General features: G+C 33.8%; 3 protein-coding genes across 3 annotated transcripts in view; 1 reads left to right on the top strand and 2 right to left on the bottom strand.

Annotated features, from left to right (window-relative positions):
* The window catches only part of LOC134844539 (3'(2'),5'-bisphosphate nucleotidase 1-like), a 553,428-nt gene that overhangs the window by 111,381 nt on the left and 423,695 nt on the right, over positions 1 to 18,352 (top strand). The gene's annotated exons all lie outside the window — the stretch shown is intronic.
* The window catches only part of LOC134844643 (copine-3-like), a 57,875-nt gene that overhangs the window by 18,649 nt on the left and 20,874 nt on the right, over positions 1 to 18,352 (bottom strand). The window lies entirely within an intron of this gene.
* LOC134844248 (ufm1-specific protease 2-like) lies at positions 2,111 to 12,043 on the bottom strand. The gene is made up of 5 exons (XM_063860837.1): positions 11,671 to 12,043; positions 9,261 to 9,706; positions 8,485 to 8,711; positions 7,911 to 8,127; positions 2,111 to 2,441 (listed from the first exon to the last, which is right to left on the bottom strand). The coding sequence occupies exons 1-5, from the start codon at positions 12,011 to 12,013 to the stop codon at positions 2,220 to 2,222; spliced, it is 1,455 nt and encodes a 484-aa protein (XP_063716907.1). The 5' UTR covers positions 12,014 to 12,043; the 3' UTR covers positions 2,111 to 2,219.

The raw sequence follows: 18,352 nt of genomic DNA, 5'->3' as shown, positions 1-18,352 counted from the left end.
GCCATTGCTAACCAGTGCTAACATACGACGAAATCAATGGTGTTAAAAATTTCGATAATTAATGTTTTACTCATAAACCAAGATAACCATTTTGGACTTCTCTCACCGATAAGATTCAATAAATATGTCAATTTATTCAACTTTTGCTTGGTGAAACCTCAAGAAAACTTTTTAACTCTTTAGCATAAAATGATTTAAAAATTTATTTGAGACTGCAGCTACAAAAAAGTTTGTTTACAGCAACAACTATCACTTTGATGAATGATAACAGAATAAGTATTCCGGAAATTTGTCTTTTTGATAGTTCTTGCCACTTCAACTAACCACTGCTGGCATATAACGTAATAACTGGTGTTATCAATTTGAAAGGTTACTGTTTTACTTAAATATCAAGAAATCCAACTTGAACTTCTCACGCTGAAAAAATTCAACAAACGGGTGTACTTAGTCAATTTTTGCTTGGTGACGACTCAAGTTAAGTGTTTAAAACATTTGATTGGATAGTTTTTTTTAAATTTGTTTGAGACTACAGCTATCAGAAAGTTAGTTTACAGCAAGAATTATCATTCAGATGAATGATAAGTTTAACTATTCTGGAATTAGAGTAAGACACCGAGCAGAAAATATTTCTGAAATTTGATCGCTAGACTGCTACACCAGAACGTCTCAATGAACCACTAAATACGTATTGGACTGCTACCGAGTGGTTCAATGGATTAAAAGACAAAGATGAAAATTCTCTTGTTTCCGGGAATGATTTTAAAATGGCCTTAAAGTCGGCGAAAGGTCAAAATGTTTTTGCACTTAATGATGGTACTTTCTTATTTATAAAATTCCTTGCCAGTTTAACTACCCAGTGCTAACAAATGATGATAAAATTGTTCATTTCTCTACTTGATAAGATATAACAAACTTGTTTTTTCAATTTCTGCTTGGTGACGACTTTAGCAAAAACTTAAAATCTTTTGCATGAAAATTTTTTAAACTTATCTGAGTCTGAGACTGTTGCTATAAAAAAGTTCATTGGTACCACAAAATTTCATCATAATGGGAAGAGTGATATACCATTTTGATGCTCTCAAAAGTTTTTTCAGTGCCAAGAAACTTGGTTCAAATTTTTGATTTTCATTCTTGTTTCTTGTGACGAGCAAACAGAGCGAGCAAGCGGGCGTATAATAGGAGTTATTTAGGAGTTATAATAGGAAATATAATAGGAGTTATAATAATAGGTATTTAAAGCCGCGAAAACTTAGTTGACTCGAGCAAAGTTTTTATCGCCTTCTTAGTAATCAAAAAATTTCACACAGAGGCAAAGCTGCGCTTCGCAAACACTTGCGCGAACACGACCAAAAAGCAGCTCTCTCAATTGAAATAAGAAAAAGTAGAAATAAGCCTCGAATTAGCAAAAACTCGGCTATGTGTAGGATTCGAATCTGCGACCTACTGCAATCAAGAGATTTAGAGTCTTACGCACTATCCCCTCAGCCGCTGAAGCTTAACAACCAACAAACACTAGTCACGAATAAAGCAGCTACATATGCTAACCTATTGCCAAAGCGGTTCAGCACAAAATAAAAATAGACTCACTTTTGCAATTAATAATTTTTGGAATAAAACAAACTGTAGGCAGCCACACTAACTTTGCAGGTAACAAATAGCAAGCATAAAGCCACATTATGTATAAGTATAAATTATGAAAGATAGATTAGGTAAGAAAATTTCTGAAATCGAGTTTTTATCATTAGGATGTTGTTTGAAACAAATAGCTTTTTTCGGTTCAATTGATGAATTAAAAATGCATCAACTGTGTTAACTTATTACAACTTCGAATGTCAAAGCACATGCTATGAAAAAGCTGTAAGGGTGCCCCAAATTTGGCACCAATATTTGCGACTTAGGTTGAAAAAAAGAAGGTTCGTACTAATACACTGGCTTAGCAAAATAGAACAGTGACCATCGAATATGCAAAAATCCAGGCTTTCTTTCAGATCCTTTCATCACACTACGGACAGAAAAGCAACGCAATTTTAAAAAAAAATGTTTTTCTTGTTTTTTTATTACTGTGGTCGGAACGGCATTGGAAGAAACTTATTTGCTTTTATTAAAAAGATTCAAAACATAAGAATTCAATAATAAACCGCCATCCTTTAATAAAGAAATGAAAATACAAATTTACAAAATGCTCAAATTATTACCATCTTTTTCTAAGGCTTTAGTAATCAGAAAATATTTGGCTTCTGAGGCAGACATAAGTTGTAAAACGAGTCGCTTTTCCAAAATGATTGTGGCTTCCATGCGTACACTTGTTTTTTCTTAATATTTTTCAACTCCTCTGCTCCAGTGTAATGAGGATCCAGAATCAGGTATTTAACAGTGGATTCGATAGCATCTTCTTCGTAGCAGATCCCGCAAATTGTGTGTGCTAATACGCCACCTCCAACCTGGGATAGAAACAAAAAGCCATCAATTTTATCAAAATTAGGGAAATACTTGGATGAAACATTTGGCTGATCTATATCAATACTTTCGGACCATACTGAGTAACTGTAGCCAAAAATTTAATTGAGTTGTTTTGCAGCTCAGCTAGAATTTTGAAGTCTTTCAGTGTGTTATTGGATCAGTTCAATATTAAAACCCTCTTTTAACACAGAGGCGAAGCCGACAATGATTTCATTCAGCCAAAAACAGCCCCTCTAAGCCACACATAGAGCAAAAAACAAAATATGCTATAAGAAATGATTTAATACTTTGAACTTTTGCAGGACAAACTATTTGAAACTTTGATCAATCAATTTTTGCCCTTGAAGCAACACAAATCAAGGCAACTAAGCCGAAACATTATGCCGAATGAAGCTTTTAAGCGAAACAAAAAAAGAAAATCAACGAAGACAGGGCTATTAATTCTATAAATTACAAGAATACATCAAAAACACTTGCATTTATGTCGAAACTTGCTGACGACACGAGAAAAACTTAGTGTGGTAAGTAAGCAGAAAAAACATAAGCAGACAAACAAAAGTCAGACAATTCAATTTTTCCAGGATTTTTTTAAAATTTCATACATTTTAAAATGTATGAAAAGACAAGGTCCGGCCAGGCCCGAAACCCGTGCCTAAGGGTACGGAGAGAACCTGTAGGACAAGAGGTGAGCAGTCTCAAAAATGCTAAGGTTCACTAATAAAGTTGACTTCAATTTCAGATGTAAGAAAATTTTCTTACGTGAAAAAAAAGTCTCAGTTCGCGATTAACAGATATTTGCTTTGGCAAGTGCATTAATTAGACCCTAGCGCATGACTCGCAACTCCGCTCCTTTTAATAGATTGTTGAGAGTGAAAAAAAAACTTCTGTAAATATAAATGAAAAAAAAAACGATAATTAATGCAACCGTTAAATTAAATTGGGCCCATTCATCAGGGTGTTCTAATTCATTTATTGAAGGATTTAAAATGAGGCAATTTTTAGGTTTTTTTATCAATCTGATTATACCTTCGAAACTACAGACTTTCATCGGGTATCTGAATTTTTACAGGTCCTTAAAATGTCCAACAACATTCAGTAGCTTGTTTTGTAATTATGAAAATGAATCAAATGTTAGAACGACAGATTTTTAAAAAAAAACATTAGATTACCAAAAAATTTGAAAAAAAAATCATTAAAACTGTCATCTCGCAAACTAAAATTGAAAATTTCAAATAGCAATCAAGTTGGAAAATTTCAAGAACATCCTAACAGCATCAAACATGTCGAGAAATTCAATTTTAATAAGTTTTTGTTTACACCTAAAACTTTTGAAAACACAAAGCAAAAAATAATAAACAACGTCATATCTCGGCTGTTTAAAGGTTTTGATCAATCCTATTCGATGGACGGTAGTTTGTGCAACCCAAGTGTGTACCCTAACAGAACTCCACAATAGAGCTAAGGGTTTCCGTTCTGCTAGTTTTTGAATCAAAGTTTTTGAGAGCATTTAATACACAGAGGCGAAGCAGAGCTTCGCACCACTTGCGATACGTCAAAAATAGAACGGCAGCTAGCCAAAAAAAATGGACAAAAACCTTTGATTTGACAAAAAAAGTTACATTATTTCGAAGGTGGTTGATTTTGAAAGAAAATACTGATAAACACAAATGCCAGTGTGAAATAAGTCTTGAGAAACAGTATTCATGAAACGATACCTGAACAGACAACACTTGGGTAGACGACAAATGACCCGAAAACAATTGCTGTAAGAAATTTGGAGCAGAAAAAATCTTAAACTGCCGTTTTTCACACCCCCTTTCAAAAGCACAAAGGCAAAAAAAATGCTTTGGCCCGTCAAACAACAAATTATGAAGAAAATAAACAGATGTTACAGCCGATACCATTTAAGCTGAAGAAAACAAAAAAGAAAACGAAAACAATCAGCGAAAAAAAAACATTGAGAGTGGTTTAGAAAGCAACAAAAAATCGACTGAAAGGGCCATTTAAAAGGCAGACATGCTCCGAAAACTCATTTCTGGGCCTCCCATTAAGACAGACAACAACTGCTTCAACTGATTTAGTTAAACTAGTTGTTAACCTGAAAAAAATCTACATTCGGATTTGATAACGCTTGCTAAGACAGGCGATATCTCGCAAATCAAAAGAAACTGAGCAGTCAAATTTGGAGGTCAGTTTTGCATCCCCATAGTGTACTCTGATAAAACTCCATCAAAGGAAACAAAACTTCAGGTTGGTTAATTTTTTTAAAAGAAAGTTTCTTGAAAAAATCATAAAAAAACCGTATCTCGGAAACCATACAAAATTGAGCAGAAAAACTCGGATGCAACTCCAGAGTGAACCCCGACAAAACCATAGGAATGAAAAATTTCAACTTCAAACACAAAATTTGTTAAAAAAACTTGAAAAACCATAAACGCCATCTTAGAAACCAAAGGCTTTGATAAAAAAACTTTGGGGGCCAGGTTTGCTAACTCTCAGTGTATTTCGACATAGCCCATTCACAGTATTGCCAAATTCAAAATTTATTAACTTTTTTAAAATCAAATTTTGTTGAAAAAAAAAGAAAAATCATAAAAAACGCCATATTTTGGAAACCAAAAGAATTTGAGCAATATTAATTGAAGGCTAGAAAAAAATCCTGAGGGCACCCTGACAGCACCACTCTTTAGATTTTCCTATTTCAAATAATAATTTAGACGAAAACCTTTAAAAAGTTTGCAATTCGAAAAAAAACGGCATGTGACGTGAAACGCCAATTAAATAATAGACAGATAGATAACCGTTTTTTTCTCTTAGTTTTTGATCATACGCAAAATGATCAAACAAACCTTTCGAAAGCGTACATTAAAGCAGCAATACAATCAAAACAGCAAAATACGATAAAGAAAAGGAAGCCGATTTTTATGATAAACTAACCTGAAAAATTACTTGAATTCAGTTAAAACCACTACATCTATAAACAAGGATATCTGGTGGCTGCGCAAGTACCACAGAATTTTCCGAACATATTCTAGAAAAATACAAAAAATGTTTTTGAAGTTAGTGTTTTATTTAATGTGGTGTGATAAAAGGCTCTGAAAAAAAAAACTGAAATTAACGTGGTCTCGACAGTCACTGTAATATATGCAAAGCAGGCAAAGATCTTAGTGAAAAAATGACAAGAACTATAAACAAAAACCAAAAATTACTTTTTCAATTTTTTTTTGCAGAAACTGTTTTGAGCTTCTGAAGTATTTTGGGCCACAAATGACGCTGAAAAAAACTTCAAAAAATCACAACCATTTCAAAAAATATTTATGGCTTATAATTCTATAAAAAACTTGCTCGTTTGCTTTAACCGTTCAAAATAAAACTAAAACTCAAAACCTTTAATTGAGTTTTTCTCCACACTGGGACAACTTTTCGAAAATTTTTTGAAGTCGTTCGAATGAGTGGAAGGTCTTTAAGAAGATGCATCACTCGACCGATTCCAATGATTATTCGAAGCAATTTTCCGGCTGAAAACCAAATAAGCCTACTCGCTCACCTTATTCGGTCAAAATTAGACCAAAAATTCAAAGTTTTGAACCGGTTTTTCATGACAATGAGAACACTTTTTCCTGAGAACAAGTTTTTTGACATCGTTTGAATAACGAATGAAACGGCTCTAATTTGATATATCACTCGACCTCCGATAATTGTTTGTGGTACCTTAGTTTGCGTGGAAAACGAAAAATACCCACAAGTTTGCATTGCGAAAGAAGCAAAAAACTACAGCTAAAGCATCCATGATTCATCAGACGTTTGGTTAGAATCACGGATAACATTGGAAAGCCAAACAATTTCTTAAGCATTACAATATGCGCTTTAACTTAAGCGTGCGAAACTCTTGCTTCGCAACACTTTCAATACAATCAAACCACAGCAATACACGATATTTAGAAAAAGAAGCCGTTTTTTATTGAAAAAATTGCCTGAAAAAATTACTCTTGAATTTGGTAAAAAAACTACATGTATAAACATAAAAACAAGGCTAACCAGTTGCTGTGCCAGTAGCACAGAATGTTGTGACCATATTCTTAAACAAAATATAAGTTTTTTTTCATGCTTTTTTCAGCTTGGTGTTGTTTTTTTACTGTCTTGTGATAAAAAAGGATCTGAAAAAACCTAAAAATTAGGTCTATTTGACAGTGACTGTAAACTATGCAAATCGGGCAACAAGTTTTGTCAAAGAATGAGAAGAAAAAATTCTTTTTTCGATTTTTTTTGCAAAAACTGTTTTGAACTTTCGCAGTTTTTAATACAAAAATGACGCTGAAAAAACTTCAAAAATTACAAACTATTTTACCAAAATTTCGTGGCTTGTACTTCTATATTAAGCCTGCTCGCTTGCTCTAACCGCTCGAAATTAGTTTAAAAAAAAACAAATTTAGTTTTTCTCGGCATGGGGGACAACTTTTCGAAAACATTTTGAAGTCGTTTGAATGAGTGGAAGGTCTTTAATATGATGAATTACTCGACCCATTCCGATGATTTTTTGCGGTTATTTTTTAGCTGAAAATAAAATAATCCTGCTCGCTCAACTTATTCGCTCGAAAGTACACAAAAAATTGAAAATTTCGAACAGATTTTTCCCGACACTGAGAACACTTTTTCGAAGTTGTTTGATATTGTTTGCATCACGACTGAGAGGGCTTTAATTAAACTAACACCCGAATACAAAATTCATCTCCATTTTTCAAATGGTTGGAACAAAAAGATGTTCATATACAGCCTTAAAAATCATTGAGAATCAAGGAACGAGCGGAAAAGATTCGGTTGATCCTCGTTGGGTTGATCCAGTTTATATTGCGTATATTGAAGGACGAACAATTTTAAATGCTTAAGCGTGTTTCAGGAGGGATGGGCTGTAAAACTCAAAATTTTTACAACCTATCTCTCCTGAAACACGCTAAAGCATTTTAAAAAATTTTGCCCTTGATTCTACGCAATATAAGTTGACAAAGTCAATCTAACACGAGCTGAACCCATTTAACCGAAAAAAAATTCGAAATCAGAGTTGGTAAATTTACACACTACAAGAACAACTTTAAATTATAATAAAAACGATTTGAATCAAAAATAAAAAACCCAAGCACTGGAAAGAAACTGCTTGAAAAGCGTACTACATAAAATAGTGCTTTCAAACAAACGGAAAAACAGCCGACAGAAAAGTAGGATGAAAACCACAAATCTGAAGAAATTTTTCAAAAATTGTATTTGAAAAAACTAATGACTACCAGCTTTCAAGAATTTGAGCATGTAAACTTGTACGTTTTGGACATGAAACTAACTGCACTAACAGCACGTACTTCTTATAGAATATATAAGAAAAAACTTTTAATGACAAAAGTATGGTTTCCGATTACAAGTCAATAGTTCTCGCAAGTGAAATAAAAGTCCATGCTTACCATTATGGGAGTCCCGTGATTTTTGAAATGAGATGCGATTCGTTGGGCATTAGAGACTATTTGGTCGCCAGATTGCACGTTGATGAATGCACTTGTGATATCCAGGTGGTGGTCCAATACGTAACTGACCTCAAATGACCCGATCCATTGAGAGGAGCCGACGAAGGATGCTGGCTTATCGCCAATTTTGTGCAGGGTCTGCTGGATTTCTTTGTGCCTGTTTAGAAATCCGTAAATTTAAATTTCAAATTGATGAATGAAATTTTGTTCCAGAGTACTAACTCCGACAATGGGTACAATCACATTCTTGATGTATTTTTCAATATTTTCAAACATTAATTAGCTTTCATCATTTTCTAAAGAGCTTTGCTCTTGTACCAGTAAGAAACTAAATCACTTTTCATTGCAACACCCCTGTGAAGGCAACTATACTGCTTCCGGAACTCTTCCAAAAACTACTCGCAAAAATAGCAAATACTAGCAAATACAGAAAATTTAAATTTTTACAAACCACAACCAAAAAAAGCTTCAAACTTTTAAAACTTAAAAGCTTCAAACTTTTAAAGCTAATTACGTAATGACTGGTTTGTCAGTGTAACCCTGAAGGAGGAACCAACTCCAGACTGTCTGAAGGGACCTGTAAGCACATCCCCATCCACTGTCGCTCATCCCCTCCTGCAAGTAGTGGAAATAAGCATACTTCCCCTTAACAGTCTCACAAACTGAGTCAGCTTGGTAGTTGCCTACTGTTGAAGTTGCTGTCGCTTTAGGTGGTGGAGTAGTGGACTCGTCGAAAATCAACTAGAACAATTCATAATTCCCTCGGAGAAAAAAAGTAGAAAAACACCAAAAATCAATTCACGAAACAAGCAGATTCTCAAACAAGAAAAACTCTTTGAAATTTGAGAGCAAATTATACGTCCTCGTATTCTGTTTTTTTTGATAGACACTTTATTAGGCCTAACTGCGAAAAAACGACCAAAACTGTTATAATCGACCCGCTTTATGTTGTCTTTATTAAAACAAATGCTGCAGCAGAAACACAATTGTTCAAATCAGGGGCGCATCCAGGAATTTCTCGAGCAGGAACTTTCGGAAAATTTGTTGACCTTTTTGATGTCGACCAAATTTATTTTCTTTTCCGAGATTATTTCCAAAAATTGGTTTGCTGCCAGGCAATTTTTGGAAAAAAAGGTCAAAAATGCCGTTTTTGAGCACTTTCTGTTATTTTTTAAACCAAAAAAATAGTGTTTTTATTTCGGCTCGCGTTCTCCTTCAAAAATATTATAGGTTGACGCCGAATTTCAGATGATGGACAAAATATGATAATTAATTTACCTAATGTATTACCTGTGTTGAGAAAATGGGTTTGAACTTGATAGCATTCTGTTTTCTGAAGACGGGACGATTTTTCTCGATTCCATACATTTCATGCAGATTCTCTCGCACCTTCAAAGCTAACTGATCGCTCTCTTTTACTTTAACTGGAAGTATTTCAGTCACTATTCTAAGATACAAACTTTTGTCATCGCTTGAAGTCTTGTTGGATTGCATTGGTGATAAATCGAAGTGATAAGGGTAAACTGGTACTAAAACGTCCTCACTTTTCTTCCCAGTTTGGCCATTCTGAAATTGAAGTTGGAAATTGCGCTGCATTTCGACATGCGTGATGAGCATCTGTTTCAATTTGTCTGCGGTGATTGCCTCACAAGAAAGAATTTCTAGCATATCAATTGGAAATTCGAACTGATGGAATGTTGTTTGGTCTGGAGTTACTTTTTCTGTGAGCACTGGAGCTAAATAGATATTGGATTTCAAAGTAAACATTTTGAGAATAGGCCATCCTCCCCCATTATGAAAACTCAGGGTACATATGCAAACGTTTTCATTTGTTGTGACTAACTAAACGCGGTTTTATTGTTCCGACCATTAAAAATGGGGAGAAACTTTGTATTCGGGTGTTTTAATTTTTTCTTTTTTTTTGGTTTTGTTTTCCACGCAAAACCAGGAACCACAAATAATCACCAGACTGCGTTGAGTGATATATCATATTAAAGGCCTTTTAGTCGTGATTCAAACCACATTAAAAATATTCCAAAATTGCTTTCTAGAGAATTTTTGATTTTTCATCTGAATTCGACCAAGTAATACAATCGAGCACGATTATTTATGCTTAATTTAGGCCCTTTTTAATAGCTTATTGTTCCGACCATTTGAAAAATGGGGAGGAACTTCGTATTTGGGTGTGTTTTAGTTTTTTTTGTTCCCACCATTTTTTGTTCAGACCATTTTGTATTCGGGTGTTTTAGTTTTTTTTCACGCAAACAGGTACCACAAATAATGATCGGACTGGTTGAGTGATAAATACAATATTAGAGCCCTTTCAATCGCGATTCGAACGACATTAAAACTGTCAAAAACTTTCACTATGTCGAGAAAAAACCGGTTTGAAATTTTTGATTTTTGGTCTAATTTCGACCTATTATGGTGTGAGCGTGTAGGATTACAATAGCTTATTCAAGTTTACTTTAAGCCGTGAAAACTTAGTTGTACTCAAATAAAAAGAGTTTGGGAGTTTTTAGCGCCATTTTGTAAGCAAAGGTTTAAAATTCCAAAAAATTTTGGAAAAAGTTTTGAAAATTTTTTTTAAACTTTGTTTACATTTTTTTCGTTTTTCCAGTCATTTATTTTCAAAAACTGTTTCCCGAATAGAATTTTTACTATGAATGTAAAATATACCTAAGTTTTTTTTGTTCAGATCTTTTCTACCATGCGGAAAAAAACTACACTAATTTGAAAAAAAAAATGTTTTTGTATTTTTCTAAGACTGGTCGGAACTTTCTGTGCTACCTTCACAGTAACTGGCTATCCTTGTTTCGTGTTTAATATTAATCGACGAAAATTGGTTTTTGGAGATTTTTAATGCCCTTTTGGGAATCAGAAAAAAAACACTAATTTGAAAAAAAAAATCTCTTGTAGTTGTTTAAAGAATATGGTCGCAACATTCTGAGCTACTTGCACAGTAACCGGTTATCCTTGTTTGAATGAGGCTATGAACAATATCAAGGGGTCAATGACAATTTTTTAGAAGAAAGTCTCAAATTTTTGCATTAGATTTATCCTTCAACCCTGATAGAAACCAAATTGATGAAATCTCACATGATTGTAAGCAGGGGAGGATCTAGGATTTTCTCGGGGGGTTTGTAAGGTGTTGTCCAAAAAAATGCAATTTTTCACCGCATGCTCCAAAGTTGGCGCCAAAAAGTAGAGGTGAGAAAACCGAATCGAATGACCCGAACCCAAATAATGAAAACCGAACCGAATCGAACCGAAACAAACAAAAACTATCTGAACCGGATCGAACGGAAAGGACCTTCTGAATTTTTCTGGGTCGTCTTGGGGCAGCAACTGCAAGTCTGAAGCACTGGAGGAAATCACATAACAGTACGACGAGAGCCTTTCGATCGAAAGTCTTTGTTATTTTGTGTTTCTACATGAAAACTTAATTTTCTGTATACTGTTCTAAGCCATTCATTCTTTTGCTCCTAGCCTTTCTTTTTAAAAAGCGAACCGAATCGAACCGAAATTAGCAAAACCCGAACCGAAATTCTTTTTGAGCAAGCCACTCACCCCTACCAAAGAAGTCTCACCGGTCTGACTATCAAAATTTTTGTCGTAAAATATTACGAAAATATTACGAATCCCTGATTGTAAAGTAGCGAATGTGAAAATCTGAAGGCTCGAACTCTTCACAACTTACCTTGCAACTTGATTTCGTCGTCATTTGATATCTGAGATATAAACCTTATCGCTACATCGACTTCAATCAGCGGAAGTCCCAGCAGCACTTGTGATTTAAGTGTATCGATAAATTCTTCGGACAATTTCTGAACACTATTGAAACATTGCGACACTAGACAACGATCTCCACTCGCATTTCTAACAAAAAAATTCAGATCTAACTTCTCGTTGATTTTGCTGTTAAGTGAGTCAAAAATCTCGTTAACTGCCGTCTCCGTAGATTCGTCTGGAGTATTGAAGTGAGATTCTTTGAGACATCCGGTTAGATGAAGTAGACATCTCATTTCCTTTGGCACAACCATTCCTCAGGCTGGTCTGAAACTATTTCAAACGCTGATTTTTCACTCACCTTCACTTTATTTCTACAGCAATCTTTTCGCTTAAAATTCTGATTGATGTTTAAAATCTTTGATCTTTTCAAATGAACTGATTTGCGAATCAACAAATATTTAAGCATTATTAAAAATTTTTGTTCATGCCACTTTATTCAGAAATTGTTTGAACCAATTCAGCTTATGATGTAACTGAACAGAATAGCTGTTTGCTGCGCAACTAGCACAGAACTTTCCGGCCACAATAAAAAGTTGAAACAGAAAAAGGAATGCTCAAAAGTTCAAAAATTAGTTTTACTGGAAAAAAACTAACATTTTGTCCTCCTATTATACGCCTGCTTGCTCTCTGCATCCGCTCGAAAAAACAAAATGCCAAACCCGCTTTTCTCGACACGGACAAACTTTTTTAAAATATAGTTTGAATCACGACTGAAAAAGCTTTATCTGATATACCACTCGACCCATTTTGATTATTATTTATCGTACCCGAGTTTGCCATCGAAAGAAATTTAGAAACCTAAACACACCCAAAAACAAGAAGCTCATAGTTAATGCAATTTGAATAAAAATATACATGTCCTCGAAATGCAACTCAACGTTTTTTACCTCACAGACGACAATCTAAAACTTTTAAGCAAAAAATTGAAAAAACTAATACCCATAAAATACAAAAAAAATGGCTACGCTCGGTTCATAATTATTTGCAGAGGCCAAAAGGAGTTTTTGCATTCTTAGCAATACAATGAGAGAAAAAATTATCATAAGAAGGTCAACGATTCTGAAATGGCAGAAATAACTGAAGCAAAACGCCATAGGCTTTTTCAGTAACATCGGAAAAACGAAATCCGCAAAAACTATCAAAATTTAATCCTAACAAAAAAACACACTGAGGAGTCATTAAAAAGTTACAATGAACACATTTTAATTATTTAATGTTATCGTTGGGATCCACTTTCCTTAAAAAACTTGAAAATTTTCCGATACAACACAGACGCATAAAAACATTACGTCAAAAAAAATTTAAGATGTTGAAAAAAAACGAGGTGAACCAAAATTTTCATATGTCTGGATAAAAAACAACTAGAGACCCAGCTAAAGCTAGAGGTACGTGTTTGACATTGAATGAATTTGATATACAGATGCGGCACGAAAAACGTGATTTCAAAAATTGGACTTTGCCTAAAACCTTAGTTGTTTCTCTACTAAATTAAGTGGAGTAAGAAATTTCAATATAATCAATTTTCCCAAGGTAATAACAATTCTGTTACAGAAAATTAGCGACTCGCCGCTTCTGCATGAACAATTATCGCAACCCGTTCTTTCAACAGAACTTTTCATCTCAGATTTGATTGAGTAAATTTTAAGAAGTTCAAAACATTTCTAACAAACAGCTAAAAGTACTAAAAAACGGTCAAAAGACTTTCCAAAATTCATAAAGTTTTCTGCAAAAAGTGGGTTCTAGCCGCCTAGCAGAAAAAATTCTCGAAGCCGGGTTTCTCGATAGAACACAATCTGAAAATTGTAGTTTTCGCGTAAAGTCGATAAGTTTCCAAAAAACAGTCAAGGTTTCAAAAAATTGACTTGTAAATTTTTCTTAAAGAAACTCGGCATAGCCAACTATAATGGCAGGCTTTTAAAAACTGATTCATTTGATTAAACCTATAAAATTAGATTTGGCAGGATAGCGAGAAAAGTCCGAGAAACGGTCAACAAATCAAAAATTTGACATTTCCGAGAATCATAGCTTTTTGTGTGAAAAAATTTTGCAGAGCCGTTATGCAGAAGAGATTAACGCAACCTGTAAGTTCAGCTGAACCGAAAATCTCAGATTTGGACGGGTACTTTTAAAAGTCAAAAATTTTCAAAAGAAAGGTCACAAAATCAAATTTTTTACTTTTCCGAGGGCCAGAACTTTTGTCAAAGAAACTTGGGCGAAGTAGCATAAAAAATGACTTTTCCACAACCCGTTCTGAGAATTGAACCCAAAATTTCAGGGAAGGCAGGGTAGTTTTCAAGAATATTTAAAAAAGTTTAAATAAACGGACTTTTCAGAGGGCGATAACTTCCTGATTAAAACTTTTTGTTTGTCTCGCTCATGCAGAGGAGCTTCCTACTACCCGTTATCTCATTGAACCCACAATATCAGATTTCAGAGGTTAGTTTTCGAGATTCACAAAACAGTCAAAAATCAAAAGTTAGACTATTCCGAGGTCCAAAACTTTATGTGTCGAAAACATTGAGCGTAGCCATTTATGCAGGGGAGCTCTCCAAATCTGTTCTATTCATTGAAATTAAAAACTCATAATTAAGAGGAGTAGTTGTCCAGAAAACAAAAAAAAGTCTAAAAGATGGGTCAAAAACTCCCACACATTATTTCGAAGGCTGTAGACAGAGGGGTCAAGAACAGAAAGACTCAAGGGGAGTATGCATCACACAGGGGAGTAAGCAGTCTTTCAATTGATAACCCTTTATTGAAAATCAGAAAAATTTTCTGAGAAAAATTAAAACTTTTGCAAAAAGAGAAAAAATTTTCTCAAACGAAAAAACGAAATTTCAACAAACCGATTGGTAAACAAACAACCAACTTTAAAAAGCAGAGGGGCGTGTTTAAAATGTGTTTATCTTGAAACGGCCCAAAATTAGATCATTGAGCCCATGAAAAATAAGCCGAAATATTATAGGTCGAGGATTTTTTTTAGCGAAACAAAAAAACAACGAAGGAAATACGGAGTCAAGATAAGTAAAATTACAAACTATAAGCGTAAATCAAACACTAAAAACAATATTAAAGAAAATTGCGCGTAGAACAAAAAAATACAAATTTCAAGGTATGACAACTAAGCCTACAACAGATAAGCAGGCAAATAATTGGCCGACAATTTTATTTGAAACAGCATATTTCCCGTTTAAAAAAAAACAGGCATATTCGTTACCGCCAAGCTAATTTGGCCAGGAGCGCAAAGAAATTTGTATAGATTATGAAACAAGGTAGAGATGATTCCAGACGACCAGATGAGTCCTGTGGACAAAGTTGTTTACGGGAAAAAGTACCACCCGATTGCAATACCCTTGCGTATAATTTTTTTGCCGATTTTAATTGTAGGGTAGCACATGTGAAACTAATTAATAAAGCCGACCACAAACTGAGTAATCAAAAATGTGATTTTAACTGAGAACATTTTGCTCGTGGACATCATTTTAGCAAAAAAAAACTACCAAAGTTAGGAAAACCTAGTTTCAACGGTAGCGTAGACTTCTACTGTTGCATCGTTGACTTCGAATCAGTTTCGAAAAAATTTCCACATTTGAACCTGTTAGCTTTTTGTATCCCTTGCACGGCAGACAGATCACAACCAGACTATAAGCATAGCCAAAATACAGTTGGAAAAGTCTGAAAGAACAAAACCTATTCAAAAAAATTAAAATGTTTTAGATTTTTGTTTCAAATATCTGATTTTGAAGAAAAAGTATCACACTGAATTCTTTGAAATTCAAATACAGTTATTGATTTGAAACTCGTTGATTTAGCTATCGCAATTAGAGAAAACTGGATACATAGGTAATTTTTTTACTCCGCTGGAATTCATAATTTTTGAAACTAGAAGTTATTCACGTTTTTTTGTGACCTTTTCCTTTTGCTGTTCAATAGTGGAGTTTCCCTTCCTTTAACAAAGACAAAAAATGAAATTTACAAAAATCATGAATCAAACCGCGAGAAATCATAAGCGTGAAAAATTCATGAGCGTGAACAAACTTGGAAACTTTTTCCTGAAAAAAAAAACATCACCAAGCACTATATATGAGCAAATCACTTCACTATTTTCCACATAATAAACCAGCACAATTACCTGAAAAAGACACCCTGATCTTTTTGAGATATCGGAAAAACCATTAACCAATTTTCAGTAGAGTTACCTGATAAATAACTTATACACAGTGACGAAAAACATTCTTACATATTACGCAAACTATTAAAGAACGGAGACAACAAATGAAAAATTCATATAAACTGGCCAGAAAACATCTCGAATTTCAACCTCAGAAATTACAATCAAAACTCAAAGCGGAAAGAAAGTTTGTCTGTAAATAACGAACAACTCAAAATAAACATTCAAAATTTCTAATTCAGAAAAAAAATAAGCACCAATAACTTAGCAAACACTTATAACTTGCTGATATCTTTTCTGCATATTAAGTTGTTCGAATATCAACAAGAATTAGTTATTCATGTTGATATTCAATCAACATAAATTGCCAAAAAGAATCAGTTCGGAAATTGAAGATCGAAAAGCAAAAAATTATAAAACAAAAAATCTCTTATTAATAATTTAAACTGTGAAACATATTTCAATTTAGTTAAGACCGTGTGAATCACAAAATAAAAACGAGTTGAAGCAAAGATTAGCAAAACTTGCGATCAAATCAAAACATTGCATTATATTACAATATCATATAATGCAATGTTTTGATTTGATCGCAAGTTTTGCTAATCTTTGCTTCAACTCGTTTTTATTTTGTGATTCACACGGTCTTAACTAAAATTTTTTGCAAACCTTGATTTTTTTTTATTTAAGCTGAAAAATTAGCTTGAAATACCTAAAAAAAACCTCTTAAAAAGTTCTGAACTTTGTCTCGATTAATGTTCGTAAACAGCTCTAACAAATATTGATAACCAATGACCTAGTGGAATTAGCTGATCCGGTTTAACCAAAAAAAAATGAATAAAATTTTTTCTAAATCAGAGTTAGTTACAACGGAATGGTTTGGTCCGTTGTAAGAAGAGAGAACTATACAAACGTATGGAACGTTAGCGAATTGCGCATAACCGACACTAAATGTCTTTAAAAAATAAGAACCGAACAACAAAATGAAATTTGAAAAAGAAATACCAAGTTTTACACCGAGGCGGAGCTGAGCTTCACGCCACTTGCAATAAAACAATTATAAAATGAGTGCATCATGACGCTAACAAAAATTAGCAAACCAAATTTCGAACTATTTAACAATTGAAGGAAGTGGAAAAACGAGAAAAAAAATGCATTTTATTTTGTGTTAAGTTTTTCAAAAAGGCACTTAAAGGGGTTGAGTTCAAAAACTGAGTCTTATTGATCTCAAAAGTACTACCGGACATTTTACGCAAAAAATTCGTCACATAAGCCGACAGAATTGAAGCTGACATCCAGTAAGCTGAAACTCAGCCGAAAATTTTCGTCACAACAAAACACAGGAAAAAAAAACATTCATGTAACGCCCACATAGGATCCACAATAGCAATGTAGCGTATCCAAATTAGAATAAAAATTTTGGAAACTAAACCGACAGACTAATATCAAAAGATTGGAAACAAACTAGTATCAAAACAATTCAATTATACATACAATGGTTTGAGTTCTAGATATAACATGAGTAGTAACTAGTACCCTGTAATTAAATTTAAAGTTTTCAGGAATTGAGCATGTCAGCAGCATAAGAGCATCATAAGTGATTCAATTGATTTTGTAAAGCTAGTTTTTAACCCGATAAAAGTCTATATTCCGATTTGATAACGCTTGCTAATCGCAAGCGTAATAAAATGTAATCTGATTTTTTTGCACTATAACTTGAATTTTTTAAGAGTTTTTCATAGCCACCAAAACGTTAAATGAAGCTTCCAAGACTATTTCTCTTTTCAACAGAATCACATTTTCTTAGCCTAATGTACACTTATCACATAACGAACGTTACTCCATCGCTTTACTCGCCTGAAACTAGATTAAAACATTCCAAACAAACAGATTTTTCACGACACTGGGACACATTTTTAAAAATTTTTAATGACTTCGAATCACGACTTAAAGGGTTAGTAATACATATCACACGACCAATTCTGATGATTATTTGTGGCAACTGATTTTGCGTGGAAATTAGAAGACAAGAAACAAACAAGGCTAGCCAGTTGCTGTGCAAGTAGCAGAAACTTCCAACCATGTTCTTAAAAAACCTGAAATTTTTTTCAAGTTACTGTTTTTCTTGGGGAGTGGGGTGAAAAAGGATTTGTGGTACATGATTTTGCGTGAAAAAAAATAAAACACACTCGAATAAAAAATTCCTCTCCATTTTTAAGAATTGCAAGAAAATTGAAACAAACGCGAAGACACTCCTCCCCATTTTCACTGGTCGGAACAAAAATCAAATAACTGTCATTTCCGAAAATTATATCTGTCTCATTATCAAATGTGGGATTCCATCGATTCGAACAACAAACAAAAACTTCAGAAAAGAGAAGCAAATTGAATATAGGTATTTAGTGTGGTTAAATTAACACCTCTA

The sequence above is a fragment of the Symsagittifera roscoffensis genome, chromosome 4, assembly GCF_963678635.1.
Source record: "Symsagittifera roscoffensis chromosome 4, txSymRosc1.1, whole genome shotgun sequence".
Classification (NCBI taxonomy): Eukaryota; Metazoa; Xenacoelomorpha; order Acoela; family Convolutidae; genus Symsagittifera; species Symsagittifera roscoffensis.
The sequence above is the reverse complement of the archived record's forward strand: the minus strand, read 5'-3'. Positions and strand labels throughout refer to the sequence as shown.

Coding starts and splice junctions, on each gene's coding strand:
- LOC134844248 (XM_063860837.1), bottom strand. CDS start 12,013: ATGGTTGTGCCAAAGGAAATGAGATGTCTACTTCATCTAACCGGATGT. Junction 8,712..9,260: donor AACCCATTTTCTCAACACAG/GTAATACATTAG, acceptor GAATTGTTCTAG/TTGATTTTCGACGAGTCCAC. Junction 2,442..7,910: donor ATCACGGGACTCCCATAATG/GTAAGCATGGAC, acceptor TTTCTATCCCAG/GTTGGAGGTGGCGTATTAGC.